Source organism: Cinclus cinclus, chromosome 1, assembly GCF_963662255.1.
Source record: "Cinclus cinclus chromosome 1, bCinCin1.1, whole genome shotgun sequence".
NCBI lineage: Eukaryota > Metazoa > Chordata > Aves > Passeriformes > Cinclidae > Cinclus > Cinclus cinclus.
In genome coordinates this window covers 51,895,152-51,911,672 of record NC_085046.1, presented here as the reverse complement: position 1 = coordinate 51,911,672, position 16,521 = coordinate 51,895,152, and the positions used below count along the sequence as shown (strand labels likewise).

Below are 16,521 nucleotides of genomic sequence, written 5' to 3'. Positions count from 1 at the left end.
TGGATCAGATATCTGTTTTCCAGCTGCTCCCTCCCTGTCTCTTCCTATTTTTTTTGATTACATTGATAATTAGATGAAACCACGGTGATGATCATCACCATGATTTTAAATTGGGGGAGGGGCAAAACCAATCTGGATTAAGACCAAATTCAATTCCCAGATTCCCCCAGCTGTTATTTCTCAGGAGAAATGTTATCATTAATACCATTCCACAGCAAAATCACTGACCTCAATCATGTGTTTATGCTGTCCCTGCTTAATACTAGGGAAAAGCTAGTCACAAATAACAGTTTTATATTTCCTTTCTCAGAACTATGCTTTGGATTTAGAATTAAATTGTTTTCTTCTAAACTGTCCACTATTAAGTTTTATTGTTGAACTCATGCAACTGGACAAGGTAAAAAGTAAAAAGTGAAATCAGAGATTGCATTCTGGCATCTCTAATGTACCACTCAGCTCCTGTTATGTATATATTTGTAAACAAAAGGTTATAAACAAATAATCAAACTAAACTCCTTTTCACTACTCCTCACAGAAATTACTTTCCAAAAGAGAGGCAACACTAAAAGATTTACTGATAATCTCATTTTGCTATACTCGTGCTTCCTGCCTTACAGCAAGCAACACTGGTTTCTGAGCTGCTCAAAATGACATGCCTAAGTTTACTGCCAGTTGTAAAAGTGAAAAACCCTAAACCTAACACTCACTTCAAAATTGAAATATTCATTCAGGAACAGCAGCAGAGACTAACCACACTAGGATTCTACACAAGAAAGAGACCAATTACATTTCCAAACATAAACCAGAATGGAGATGAGGACGTAAGCCTTGTTGCAAATTCTGCCAGCCTGAGGTATGCTGCTGAACAGCTAGCAGGTGGACTGTGGTGGTGAATGCAAACCCCATAGGGTTCCAGCGCTTCCAGCCCTTGCTGGGATAGCAATCAACTCTGTAGCAGCAAAGGAACAGTCAGCTCTCTAATGAAGCTACATCTAAATGGGATTTCTTGAGACATTTGTCCCATTTAGATTACTTTGAAAAGGGGCTGGGATTTTTTCAGGCCACCCTTCATATGCTCTGACGTAATTAAATCCCTTGCCTTTACAAATTTGCTCCTTCAAATACTTCCTCTTTGTTATATTAAATTTTTGTAATGGATCAATCTGATACACCATGTTTCTGTCTGGTTGCATCCAGATCCTGCAGTGCACATGTTTTGCAATGAATCTTCAGTTAAGACCCACTTTTTACAGAAAGCATCACATACTGCACAAGCACTGCATATTGCCAATGACAAGCATGTGGCTTTTGTTAAATGTCACTTCAATGTGACAAAATCAGAACGTGCGTGCACTACAGATATGCCCAGGACATCCTGTCCTCACAGCGATAGAGGACTCAAGATAACATTAATATGAAACAAGTACAAGTGAGCTTTAATAAAGATAAAGCCTATTTTGTATTCTTGTACCAAAAACTTATCAGGAGGAAGTGTCCCTTCTTTAATTCTGTCCTCTAAAATTTCACTTGCAAAAGTTATTGAACCAATGCTCTCTACAAATGAAAGGCATGACATTTCCCACCATCAACCACTTACTTGGCAACACATTCTTTAGATTCACTGTCGTTTTTTAGTTTGTGGTAAACCACTGCACCCACTGCCAATGGCCCAGCATCACCACAGAGGAAAGTAACTCTTCTGCCATTCAGATTGCGAAGGATTCTCTTCACATAATCAAGAGATCGCTGCAAATGGCTCTGGTTTTTTGTGACACGGTACAGTTGCAGATATAAGAGGGCAATACCTAGAACGAACACATGAAAAAGAGAGAGTTTCACTTACTTTTCTAAGTGTATCATATTCCCCTCTTTGGTGTCTGAACAAGTAACTCAAATGTGAACAGGTATTTTGGCAATAAAAGCATGTCAGTCCTAGCTTATGCAGTGTGAAGGCATTGGGCTACTATTGGATGACATTTCAATTGGATTGTGGCAAAAATAAAAATTACTGGACTGAAGGCCAATGGTAGAGTCTCAATTTCCATAAAAAAAGAAGAAAACTCATGACACAGGCCTCAACACTGAGCAAACGATATTGGGTTTGCATAGCCAAGCTGCTGATGTGCCACTGGTCAAGGATGGGCCAATTAGAAATAGTGGTAATGCCTCTGTGATAACAGATTTAGAAAGAAGAGGGGGGAAAGTTATTGTGCAGCTGCAACTGCAACCAGAAAAGAGCACAGCGAGAACATGTGAGAGGAACAACTCTGCAGATACCAAAGACAGTGAAGAAGGAGAAGGTACTCCAGGCACTGGAGCTGAGAATGCTCTGCAGGCTATGGTGCAGACCATGGTGAGGCACCTGTGCCCCTGAAGCCCATGGAGGACCAAGAGGATAGAGAGATCCACCTGCAGCCCATGGAGAAGACTCATGAAGCACACCAAAGCAGGCAGATGCCTAAGAGGAGGCTGTGACCTATTGGAAGGAGGCTGTAATGCCTGAGGAGAGAGGAGCTCAGGCTGGAACAGCTTCTGCTTGAAGGGCTGCGCCATGCTGCAGCAGTCTGCAGAAAGTTGTTGCTTGTGAGATGGACTCACACTGGACAAATTCATGAAGAACTTTCTCCTGTAGTAGAGACCCTGTGGGGGAGCAGGAGAATGACTCCTCTCCCTGAGGAGCAGGTGAAACCATGGGTAACGAACTGACCATAACCACCATTCCCTGTCTCTCTGTGCCACTGAGGGAGGATGTAGAGCTAGGAAGAAGTGAGAGTGAGTGGGAAGAAGGTGTTTTGAAGGTCTTATTTTACTTCTCATTATCCCACTCTGATTTTGTTAGCAATGAATTCAATTAATATCTTTAATTCTAGCATGTTTTGCCCATGATGATATGTGGTGAGGGATCTCTCCTGGTCTTTATCTCAACTCATGAAGCTTTTGTTACACTTTTTTCTTCCCTGTACAGCTGTGGAGGGGAGTGAGAGAGAGGCTTTGTGAGCGTCCTGCATTCAGCCAGCATTAACCCACTACACAAAGAAATGACTGAAGATCCAAAAATTTGAGCTAACTAGCACATGTATGTCTGAGTACACTAACTATACAATACTCATCTATTATATGCAAGAAGTGACTTCCCATTTGATTTTTAAAAGGATCTTTTGATGAGTTTTTGGATTCAAGTTGCAAAGTTTTTCATAACCCCTAAAAGTATTTCACAACAAGATTACAAGCCTGTACAAGTCAATCTGGTTTGTAAAAACCAGAAGTCAAACCATGGATCGGAGAATGCAAGAAGGTACTATCAAGCTTCATTCCATTAAACTCATTACATAGTTTTCCATTAAAACCAAAACCTCAGAAATAAAAGCAATGTAGGCTAAAGGAAGTGAAACAAATCCCTCTAAGTTGATGCCTACTGGCCAATTGCAAGCATACAGCTGCAGAAGTAAATCACTTATCTCCACAACACACTGTAACTCAAATCCATTTCTGAATTAAGAGAGCACTCTCCTGAGCCTAGTTCAAAGCCAAGTACACGCAAGGCTCACTCAGCTCACAGAGAGGCTACCTCAGTAGAACAAGAACAACAGCACCACAAGTGCTGCTACATCCTCACATGTTCCCTGGGCAGGCTCTGAGCAAGCCATTCTAGGTGATTCTAAAAAGAAAGCTGCAGAGCTTGGGTAGCCCAGTTCAACATCATGGGAACTTGTGGGCTATTTACAGGGATTTGTGGAACTTTTAAAGCTGCAACAAATGTGTAAATATCTTGGCTTGATCAAAGGATGATTAGAAATGTAGCCACAAAGTCCAGTTCATCTAATCCTTCCTAGCGTTTCTCAGTGCAAAACCCCTAAAATAGCTCCCCCAAAAGGTCTGGCACGTAAAAAAGTACTTGTACGATAAGATTCTCAAATGTGTCCTACTTACATATTGCTACATGCCAACAGTAGGTGTTCCAAGATTTTAAAGATGGTTCACAAAATGCAAGCCAATGCTCATGACTGAACTGTCAATAAGATTTTCTAGACTTGGTACGAAAAAGCAGGACAGTTGCTTACAGCACTACTTTTACCTTCTGATTTGCACACTAGCGAAATGCAGCAAAGAGCAAGTTTGGAGAAAAAAGTATCTGCATTAAGTATTTTAAAAAACAGACCATTTAAATACTTTTATCCAGAACCATGTCCACAGTAGCCTTGAAAGAAGTTAATAGCTTGGAATATATGTAGATGGCAATCCTTCTACAGGATGGAAAAATCCCACACTCACTAGACAACATCACTTGTTCATCTATATTCCTGTTTCAGCTAATGATGCCTGTGTTACTTTTGCCTTATGACTCATTTTCAGATGCTCTGGTTTATCAGCCATAATTTCAGTCACTGTGTCAGAACACAGCTCCCCGGGAGCTATTCTGTACTGTCAGCATGAGAAAGCCCACCACTGGAGATCTGCACACACTCAGCAGCTGGTCACTTTCAGACCCTGAAACACATCTATCTTTTAAGCCTGAATTGTCTAAAAGTTCCCCACCCATCCACCATCTATATGGAAACATCAAGAAGAAAGCAAAGACATTTTACCCTTTAATTGCAGGATTTAAGCCTAAGGATGGATGAAAGCTGGAGAGCTTTTCCAAGCTACTCACCCCTCACTACACAGAGATACAAGAACAGACCTCCTCTGGACACATTTCAAACATGTGGTGCTGTCAAAAGTTTAGTATATGCCTGAAGCTTGAGCTAGAAGAGTAGGAACAGAACATGCCATTCTACCCAGCAAAGTCCCACTTGACAGGCCTAGATGGACACATCCTGGCAACTTAAAGAACAGTAGCCACATCAGACATGAAAAATGTAGGCTCTGCCTAACGGATCCTGGTTTCAGCAGGGATAGAGTTAATTTTCTTCTCTGTAGCTACAGTGCTATGGTTTGGATTTAGTATGAAAATAACACTGATAGAACACTGATGGTTTAGCTGCTGCTGAGCAGTGCTTATCCTAAGTGAAGGACTTGTCAGTTTCCCAGGCTCTGCCAGGGAGCAGGTGCACAAGATGCTGGGAGGGACCATGGCCAGGACACCTGATATAAACTGGCCAAAGGGATATCCCTTACCATAGGACATCATGCTGTACTTCAACTGGGAGGAGCTGGCTGGAAGCCACCAATCACTGCTCAGGCATGGGCTGGACTTTGGTGAGCAGGTGGTGAAAAAAGGCATTCTGCATCACTCATTTCTCTTGCATTTTATCCCTCTCCTGTTTTCATTACAATTGTAATTATTGTTGGTTCCGTTACTATTTTTTTTTTATTTTACTTTATTTCAATTATTCAACTTCTTATCTCAGCCCATGGGTTTTATCTTTTTTTTTTTTTTCAAATCCTCCCCCTATGTAACTATGGCAGAGGAGATATAGGAGGGGAAGGGTGTGAGTGCTCAGCTGTGTGATATTTAGTTTCCAGGTGGGGTTAAATCACACCAATTAGAAGGGCTCATTTATATTTGGACAGCATCAGTGATGCAATGCTAAATGAAAAACGATCCCTAGCAATAACCATCACCTGTACATGAGGAATTTTCTTCATGATCTTCACAGTCTTGAGACTATACCTCTACACCACCCCTCCTCACACAATCATGTCACCATTTTTGTACAGACATAACAAGAACAGCCAAACTACCCAAATTCCAGATTTGAAGGCTCCAAGCTCCCAGCCACAGAACATATTCCCCTCATCTACTCTCAGTGATTAGAAGATGCTGTTACTGGTAGAAAACTGCTAACTAATAGCTTGTTGAACAGAAAAAGGTGAAAATTGACTCATTTTTAAAAGCAAACTTAAAGAAATAAGAGGCAAGGTAAAAACGCTGCCTTAGAATATTCATTCCTTTTGCAAAACAATTATCCCCATATGCAAAAGTCAATTATCATCCTGTATCTTTGTCTGCTGAAGTCAATGCAAGTTATAGACAGCAGTGACCAAGGCTTCAGAGTTAAAAGAAAAACCAACTCACAAAAATACCCATAATAGAGTATTTCTGCCAATCCTATGAGAATATCAGAATCTTCTGTGAATAAATCCAATTATATCATTTAACAAATACATTTCATCCAAATTCTAGCTTTCTCACCAGTCCAGCCAGTATAGGCAGAGCAGTCATGTGGATCTGCCGTCTTCAGCCCTTCCTCCATTTGTTGCAGAAGGTCCTTGATTTTTGCCTGGATCCGTTTTGAGAACCGAGTATTGACCTGAAAGCAGGACACAGGGAATGAGGCAGAAAAGAAACCAATGAAAGAATGCAAAGTGCCTGCTCCACTTTCTTGTTTGGGAAGAAAACCAAACCAAATCCAAACAAAAAAATAACTAGGAAATGAATAACACATACAGCAATCAGTGGCATCAAGGTGGTTCATCCTAAGTGTATCTCACATAATGCATTCTGACTACATTTTAGGGTAAGTTACAAGTATCTACACTAGACAAAAGTTACCTGTGACCTTTAAAGTCACACAAAGAGCAGCTATGGACACTGTGACAGTATGTCATTCTAATCAGGATCCTGGTACCAAGACCACATTATGGGCAAACAGCACAAGCCCCATGTTATAGGTGCTTGCTCTCATCACAAGGTCCCTGCACACCCTTTGTAGCACTACAGAGCAGGAAATAGCCCAAGGAAAAGAAATGTTCATACTCAAGACAATCAAGCCAAAGAAGATGAGCAGAAGCAGCTCAGCATCTTCAGCTCAGGCACAAAGGTAAAGAAACAAGTCGTTGATTTTACACACTGCTTGCTTTTACTTTTCACCAAAAAAAATTATATAGATGAAATACATGAAATATAACAGAGGATACTTTACAGTTGTCAGCATTTCTCTCTCATTATGCACACTTCTAGGGAAGATATCTTACTGATTACTCCCTAAAGCCTATGGAAGATGGAAATTAGCACAGGAGTAAGGTAAGTTCTTGCTTGACCACAGCACATACCAAAAGTGCGGGGTTTGGATAAATTACAGGTCCTGGATGCCACCATGCAACTGATTACTCAAGATGTACCACATTTTGTACTCTTGTTCAGAGTGGAACTTCAAATAAAAATCAATTATTTCAAACATCCATCCAACAGATTCAGAAATCAGAAAGACTGTACGAATTGCACAAGGTCTCTGACACACCAGAAATCTCCAGGGTCAATAGTTCAAATCCATTTAAAGATATCCATGGTAGGACAGGAAGGGAGAAGGAAATTGTGCCATTATATCTCACAGTGAACACGTATCATTCTAGAAACAAGCTAAAGACACCTTAACCTTCTCCAATATCTTTAGAAATAGCAACCAAACACAGTAGGCCTGTTACTCTTCAGCCCTAATATGGTGTTAAGCACCTTTAGGTGTTAAGGAATTGTACTGTGCATCCACGTCACCACCACCCCAACACCCTCCCTTTTTTAACTAGTTCAGTGAGGTCTCAACACACAGAGGAAAACCTTCTCTCCAAGGGCAGGGCTTCTCTCCTTCAAAAGACAGCTATGCCAATGCTCAGGCATATGGTGAAACAGCATGAGGATATGCACGTGGATGCATCCAGGCATAGAGCTCAGCTTATCTGACAAGAGTGAACTAAGGCTTCAGACTCCCCATTTATTTACCTACTGCACATCGCAAACATGCTGGCTATCTTTTTGTCCTGACAATACACCTGCTGTTACCAAGTCAGGATATTTTATAACAAACACCAGGTTAAATTACTTAGATTAGTAGGAGGGGAATACTAGGACCACAGGATGCCTGGGTTCTCCATTGAAAGCTCAGTCCCACACAAATAATTCAGCTCAGGTTGGTAATACATCTCTCTAAAAATTGAATTGTAACTTACTTATCTTGGTTCAGTGCTTGTAAAAGCACAGATTAAAGGATATTTTTAATTAATATTTCTGTAAGTATCTGTAAACCCGAACAAAGCTACTCCCAAACTTATGTCTGGGTGAACAGGTCACAAATGGCAACAAAGTTTTCCCCAGCTATCTACTCCTCTACCACAGCCTCTCTTTTCTCCTAATTGCTCTGAAGCTCTCACAAACAGAGCACTGTCACTGACCATTTTTTAAGATTCCCCTGTAAGCTTGTAACAGATGCTTACATGTACTAAAATAAACTAATTACATGAGGAAATGAATGTTGAAAGGTGACTTTAGAAGATTTAAACATTTCCATCAAGGAATCTTAGGGCAGCACTACAACTGAGCATAACATGCACACGTGTGTGGAGCACAGACTGATTTTCATCAAAAGCACATTCAGCTCATGAGGATGTTTCCAGCTGGCATTCAGCCTTTTCTGCAGGTGACTTGTTATTCCTGTAGGGACAAACAAAAACCAGGAAGCCAGACCTCTGATATCCAGTGGTACATTTGCTTCTGGTTCACAACAGACTGGGTGATAGCAGGAGCTGAGTACCTTTAATTAGAAAAGGCTCTCTCCAGGAATTCCACTGCTGAATTACTCCTCTGCTGCTGCAAAAAGAACAACCACTACCATCCCAAACACTCCTCAAGTTTTATTTTGTCAAAACACAAAAAAAAGAGAGAGCTCATTTCTCATTATACCAAATAGAGCCTTGTGCCATACTGGTTATGGTAACTAAAAAGCTCATTATTAATACAGAAGTAATGCAGAAAACATGAAATATGTTGATTTGGAAATTAATAGTTTTGTTATTTATTTGAACCATATCACTTCTTCCATTGCAGGGAAACAGCAGGCAAAGCTACATACCAGTACAAAGTCTTCCAAAGTTAACAAAAATGTAAAGAACATAAGTACTTACGTAACATCACTCACCTTTGGCACTAATCACAAGATGTCTAAATTACGCTGTCCTTGTCAGCAATACATGTTTCCATGCACCTGCTTTCATTTGTAGGGTTTCTAAAGAGAATTTAACTCATCTTCTATACATTCAGCACTAGAACTACACACCTACATTAGAGCACAGTGCTAATAACACCAAGGTCATGGGTTTGATCCCCATATGGGCCATTCCCTTAAGTCGGACTCAATGATTGTTATAGTTCCATCCCAACACAGAATATTCTGTGATTCTGTCATTATAAAAAATACATCATGATGCAAATAAATATCTCCTGAAAAACCGCAAACATTTCACTTTCAGTCAACATTACAATAACATACCAATTCTTACTGACCATTGCAGCCATACCCAGCTTTACAGCCAAGGCATTAAAACAAACCAGAACCAAGAGCAGATGAGGCAATAAGCAGCTTCTATGTATGTACTGTATATCATGATTTCTGGTAGGTAAGAGAAGTCTGTAACTTTAAAGTCTTGAATGCACATTTGGACCAAATATCACAGTGTTGATGCAAGTCTGACAATATGACCCTGAAGCCTTATGGCACTCCTTTTGTCATTAAAAGCAACTTTGGTTTGACAGACCCGGGATGAGTAATCTCATTTGCATTTGTCAAGGACATTTACTTACCCTTTCGTTGTTCAAAAATACCTCTTGGCAATTACTTGCTCATGACATCTATGCTAAGAGCTTATGCAGGGTCACAGCAGGGCAATGCAGACCTGAGCTCACAGCTTCCTCACAAGCTGCCTATGTACCAATCTTTCTTGCCATCACCAGCTCCCAAAACAACCATCTTGCTCTTAACTCTATTTTAATTCATCAGGTTTTGGGGGACTGATGCTATGTGCAAAACCAGACTGCAGAAGCAAACAACTGATTCTGCAGAAGTAGAAAGGAGATGACCTATATACATACTGCTATCTACCAAACTAGCAAAATACACTTTTATTTCACCTCACTTTGTTGGTGGCAATGTGTAGAACAGGACACATAACATGGTGCTGTGTTGTTTTTCAACCAAAGTGCATTTCAAAGAGAAGAAAATACAGTTCAAGTTGGTACGGCAGCAAGAACTCATTCAAAAACCAAACTTGCATAGAAGATAGCAGAAAAGATATGACAGACAATGGAGAGGAAGAATGTAGTAGGGGAAAACTCACAATTCTGCTGAAATGAGGAATCCTGGCTGTAGTGAAGTCACTGGGAATTTTGCCACTGACTGTAAGGGAGCCAGGTTTCATACCCATGCATTGGAGCATGGGTCTATTGAAGCAGGATAAGCTCTCATGCTCACCTCCACAAGTTCCTGCAATAGCAGACCAGAAGGGATGGCAGTAGGATCCCATATGCAGAATTTAGCAAGGTCTGCCAGGAGGTGACCAGCCTTTTTGTACAGAAGAACAAATTCTACTTTATTTTTACCTAAGTTAAAAGATTCTTACTGCTCCAAGAGCAGCGCTTTCTCCTCTGAGAATAGCAGATGCTGTCAAAGCTCATCGCCCAGCCTCTGAAACACTCACAGTTCTCTGATACTTCTCAGACAGGTCCTCCAGAAACAAACGCCAGTTCTGCAAAACCACATGCTTAATAAATGCTTTGAAACACTGCTGTCTGTAGAACACATTGCACTGTTTTTCAGTGATCTGTCACTTAGTGCCATACATGTAATAATAGGGAAAAAAAGTAAAAAATATTTCTTTTTAAAAAAGAAGGGGGAGGGAAGGAAGAGACAGAGAAATCAATAGCTGTAGGCAAATTCCTACACTGCTACAAATGCCATCTCAGGAATAGGCTTTAAACATAGTCATAACACTGTCTCAGAGGATATAAGGGCATGAAAAACATTATTAAAAGACAAACATTCAAGTTGTAGAAAGAACTACTTAAAGCATGTAAGAAGTAAGAAGACTCTGTCTCTAATGCGTTTGTGTCTGAAAGAAGTTATATGTCTCATTGGTTATAAGACAGCAAAAAACCCAAAGCTTAAAGATCCAGACCACCACAAGGAATCATCAAAAATCGCAAGATTATTGGTAAAAAAAAGAAACATATTATTAACAGATATCCCATGTTTTGGGAAATGCAGATTGAGAAAGCAAAAGAGGAATACTGAAAATCGCTGGTCCTCCAGGTAGCCTAACACCAGCATGCTACTTCTTGAAAGCTGAGAAAATAAGTCTGTCATGAGTATGATTTAAAGTCACTCACTACACAGAAGTCTCTGTCCCAGCTGTGACATTTTTAGGTGGTCCTCAAGTTGCAAAAAGCTAAAACCTCTACCAATTCTGTCTAAATTACATCAATGAACAGAGAGAAGATATATTCCACATATTGAGCTTGACAGCAGAACAGTGCAGTTAGATACAAATAAAATTTATTTTCACCAGGAAGCAAGTAGGCGTTATTACACTTTCCCACACAACCAGCTAGAGTAACAACTCATTAACATGCAGGTCTGCAATATAAAACTAGAAACTGATGAAGAGTGGATAGATATGTTACAATTTAATCAGAAGTTGGGGTTTGATTTTACAAAGTATTTTCATTCAGAACTGGTTGACTAAAACCAAACAGGCTTAACTCTATGGTCACCTCCTGAATGGCAGGAGAGGCTTTCACTACAAAAGCATCAGAAAAGCCCCAAGAAATGTTCAGTGATCTGTGCTGTAGGAAAGAAGCAGTTCTTCCTTTCAGGCTGTGTACAACTGCCAGGACTTAGTGAGGGACAATGAAGTATGACAAAATGATTTTCAGGCTTAGTTTTGACCAAGATTCTCAAAAAGCAAAACAAACTTTCCTTCTGAAGAATAACAGAGAATACTGCAAACCTTGTTTGTTTCAGAGTCCCCTGTAAAATAGCACAAACCTGAGTTGGAGAGCCAGGAACGTCAAAAAAGTAACAAGGGCAAGAAATGCAGCTACCTTGTCCCACATCTCTGAAAAAAAGGTGGGAAAAATTATTTACTGGCTTTGGAGGTTGAATTTTGCCTCCAGTGCAATGAGTTGTATAATTCCCACTAGTGTAAGTTATTGAGTCAGTCCCAGCACACAGAGAATTTGCTGCTCCCAGTGAGATAACTAAACCACCCAGTAAGACAACCCTAAAAAACTCTAAAAAACAAAACAAAAATCCATAATAATAAAGAAAAAGACAAAAGAATCCCCAAAAAACAAGGGAGAAGACAAGTGAGTTCATGACAAAAACCCATATATATATTTAAAAACAGAAGGAAGACTGAAAGCCACATAAAGAAATTACCAGAAGTAACAGGAGATTAAGAAAGCATTAGGAAAGTAAACATCACTAAATCACCCAAATGATAAATCTAAGTAAATATTCTGTATCACTATTAATTCTTATTTCCCAACAAGCACCATTGTCTTTGAAACAGATTCCCTGTAAGGAGTCCCCTGCAAAGACCTATAATGCATTGTATACAATTTCTCAGAACATAGCACTTTTTTCTCATAGTCTTAGAACACCATGGCAAGTCAGGAAAAAACCTATAAAGAAAGAATTTGCCCAAATAAGAACTTAAATTTTGGCATTCTAGTGACCAACTCATGAAGTCTGAATCTACTTTTGCTTCTGTCTTGTGATTCCACAACAAATTCAGACAATCTGAAAGTGAGGGCTGGGATCATATGATCACAAGGATGCACATTTTTTTACACAACCACAAAATCCACACCATTGTCTAGGCTTCCACCTTCCCCTGGCTGAGCAGGTATCAGGCCTTTTTTTCCCCCCATTGCTGGCCTGTAGTCAGTGGGAAGGGGGAATCCCAAATCATACCTGATTATACTGTAAATGTAGTCACAGGGTTGTGGTGGCTCTGAGGACAATGGGCAATAGGTCCTCGAACAAGCTATCACCACTCCTCAGCAGCAAGATCTCGTCACCCTTTTCCTTCTCAGGAAATCCTTTAGAGCTTTGTAACTCTCTACCAGACCAGGGAACTAAGAACTAGGGAGTGTTCTTTATTGAGTCTATTCATTTCTCTGCCTCCCCTGACCATCTACATTGCCATTTTGAAAACTTTTGGACTGATCACTTCAGGATAAGATCTATACGTTTTTAGGCTAAGGTATCTCTATGGGGTCACATGAAAAGGAGAAAGGTTACAGGATATATATTTAATTGAAAGACTCATTTAAACAAAGGTTTACATTTAAAATTATGTTTCTTATTGATCTAGAATTGATGATGATGAATTATTACCTTGGCTTTCTCAGACAAGTTACAGAAGCAATTTAAGTTCATGACACTTTAATGGTGAAGAAACCTAGTTATGAAAACAGTGAATTTCAACTATATGAGCAGAGCCCACACAGATAGCTGCAGTGTTTACTGTGACTATTTATAAGAAAGCAAATCAGCAACCTCAAATTCTGCTCCACTTACTCACATATCTTCAAGATTTCTGAACAATATTTTACCCACACACACTTGTATATGCAGAATTTTGTCCCAATTGTCTCACATTTCAGACAATGCCTTGAAGAGCTTCTTGTCCTTTTATCAACCAGGTCAATTTTAGACGGCAATCATGACAGACAAAGAAATCAAATGGATTAATAATGCATTGCCTTCCATGACAACAGCAGAGCCCTGCACACCTCAGGCTGTCATTACATGAGTCACTCAGCAGCAGATGGGAAGTAGGAATTATGCAGTGCACTGAGGCCTTCTGAAAGATGCTCTCATTTTTAGGAAACCTGTCTGCTTGTGTACAGAAGTTTAAGGAAGAGACTTCCTACCCAATGGAAAGTCCTTTTGTCTTCACTGGGGCTTCAAGCAGGCAAAGATACTTCTCGGATGGAATGGGAGCCATTAAATGCAAAAATAAAACACTAAAACATAAACTGAAAACAAACACCAACAAAAGCACCCCAAAGGTACCCATCATGAAATCTCATGAAACAATAGGACTAGGAGTGGCAGCATGCAAATACTCCAAAAAATATAAACACACATAAATATACTCACAGCTATATTGTAGCTCAGAAATACGTAAGATGACTCCTGAGATTTTACAGATGAAAAAGCAAAAGAAAATGTACAATTGCTTGTGCCTTCTCCTATGAGATGCACAGAATTGCTGTACAATTTTAAGTTACATGGTTTTAAGGCAGTACAGAAGATTTTTTTTCCAGAGGTGCTTCATTCTCCTCATCAAAGCCCAGACACCACCTTTTATCAAATATAGGACTACTCAGGTGCTCTAACATTGTCTGAACATGTCTGCACAAATAGCTGCTGACTGCCACTCTGTAACAAGATCCGTCAACCACCACTGATGCTGGGAAAAAACAACTGCACCCATTGTAAAACACCATTCTCATGCATAGGAGAACATAACAGGAATTCCTAATGTGAACACAGGGGTAGAAATTCTTGACTAACTCATTTCAGCTCTGCTGCAGAATTTAGTCTCTGAATTTAGATTAATTCAAGAATCAAATCCAAAGTAAATTAGATTTGAACTATTCTGCAACAGAGCTAGTATACTCTAAAACGTTATTTTTAAGGGTGTTCATCTCCTTTTGATACCTCACCATTCTTCTGGTTATCCCAGTTGAGAAAGCCTTAGTCCATCTAGAACAGCAGTAAATGAAGGAGCATCTTCTCTCTTAAAAATGGACATGAAGTGTGGGATTTAAAGCAGGTACACAAGAAAGATGATTGGCTTACAAAGGACTTGGTATGTTTTTTACCAATTTAAGAACAATATATAGTTACTGAAGTTCTGCCATCTTCTCTCTGCCTTTCTACTTGAACTCATCATACTTGGATGATTTTTATAGACTAAGCCAGATACAAGAGAACAAAGAAATAAGTTATCTTCCACAAGAAAAAAAAAGTTTTATCAACACTCAGCATACTACCCGGGAGTTGTGTACAAAACAAAGCAGACTTCACTTTTGAACCCACTCTTGCTTGACAGCTGCAATTAACGGCAGCAATTAACACACTGAAGCACCAAAGTATTCTCTTTTCTGCACCTGCTTAGCTATTTATAACTTCATAAACCTCAGTCATAAACAACTTAGTGAAACATTTCATTGCCTTGGACTGATAGTGAGCTGATGGTGTCCTGCTGGCACTTAAAATGGTCAGAGAGAATATCCCTCACACTGCTGGGCACCACCATCCTTGTCTCACTCTATCATCAGTAAGTCAAGGTAATTCCATATTGCCACAAGCAGAAAAGTACAGAGCTGATATCAACAGCTTTCTTTTATTCATCCCAGCACAGAATCAAGACAGTTAGGAAGCTAACCCCCACCCTCAATGCATTTGTGCTTGTAACAGTGTCACCATGCAGTGTTTTCCATGCGAAAGACAACAAAGCTGCACAGTATTGAAGGATGAGGCTGCACAGGGGCTAAATGACAGAAAGTCATTCCTTCTGCAGCTTAATCCAGTTTGCATGGTAACAGACCAGGCCAGAGCAGCTTCTCTGCTTAAAACCTAAGACACTCATAGTATACCAAACAGCAGCACGTGGCATCAAGGAGATAAGCAGAGCAGGAAGACTGCAAACCTCGTGTGGCCAGTCTTACCAGGCAGACGTTCTGTGGGAATGAACCGACTTCCAGGTCTCTATCATGGTGCACCTGAACCTATAAATGTGTGTATGTCAGTAAATAAACACGTGGGAACAGTCTATCTTCACCTTATGACTGAGCGGTGCTACTACTTGAGAACAAACTCTACTTTTCTAGATGGGCGCTTATTCCCTTATGCACTTCCTCTGGTGAAACTCGAGCAATTTGTGCTGACTTCTCCTGAGACACAGAACCACCGTGGTAAGAGCAGCTATAGCTGTTCTGCTATACGGCGTTCCACTACCTCCGTCCGTGGCACCGCGTTCACTCCCGTACCGGAGCAAAACAAACAGCTCGAATGAAGAGCCGCTGCTGCCGACTCCGAGCCGTGCGGCCGGGCCGAGGTCCTGCTCCTTCCCTCAGTTCACCCCGCCGCTCCCTCCCCTCGGGCGCCCCCGAGGCCGCGGTGGCCGCCCCAAGCTCGGCCGGCGTGCAGGCCGCGGGCAGCCCCACCGCCCCCGCCGCCGGGCCCGCGCCCCGCCGGAGCCGCCCCGGGGCGGAACGCAGGGCCACCCGAGCCGCGGGGCAGCCACTGCCGCCGGGAGCCAGCGACCCGCGGGTGAAGCCGGGCCCGGGGCGCGGGATACGGCGCCCGCCCGCCGCCTGGGACTCACCTTCCCGTCGGCGCCGAAGGGGAGAGACTCCTCCTCCGCCGGCGGCTTCAGCGCCCTGTCCCGGTGGGCGTCCGCCGCGCTGGGGGCTGCCACGGCTCCCTGGGGCTGGTAGTCGGGGTAGGGGTTGGGGAAAGCCCGCTCCTCCATCTCAGCTTCACCGCCCAGCTGCAGCTTCAGCCTCTTGGACATGCTCTCTCCCATCTCAGCCGGCCCCCGGCCCGCCTCCCCGCACGGCGAGCCGGCGGGGACACACTCCGCCCCGCAGAGCGGCGGCTTTGCAGCAACGCGAGCGCGGCGGCCGCCCCCGGCTACAGCTGACCCCGGCTACAGCAGCCGTCCCGCGGACGCTGGGGCTGGATCAGGAGGGCGGCTGCAGTGACAGTGCCCACGGCTGCGGGCCCATCGGGG

At 41.8% G+C, this 16,521-nt stretch overlaps 1 protein-coding gene across 1 annotated transcript in view; it reads right to left on the bottom strand.

Annotated features, from left to right (window-relative positions):
- LANCL2 (LanC like glutathione S-transferase 2) overlaps positions 1-16,314 on the bottom strand; it is a 29,851-nt gene extending 13,537 nt beyond the window's left edge. The window contains exons 1-3 of the mRNA XM_062497784.1: positions 16,114-16,314; positions 6,137-6,254; positions 1,598-1,805 (exon numbers count right to left, since the gene is read on the bottom strand). Coding sequence (XP_062353768.1) covers positions 1,598-1,805; positions 6,137-6,254; positions 16,114-16,314 — 527 coding nt within the window. The remainder of the gene's footprint in view (positions 1-1,597; positions 1,806-6,136; positions 6,255-16,113) is intronic.
- Positions 16,315-16,521: the final 207 nt, after the last annotated feature.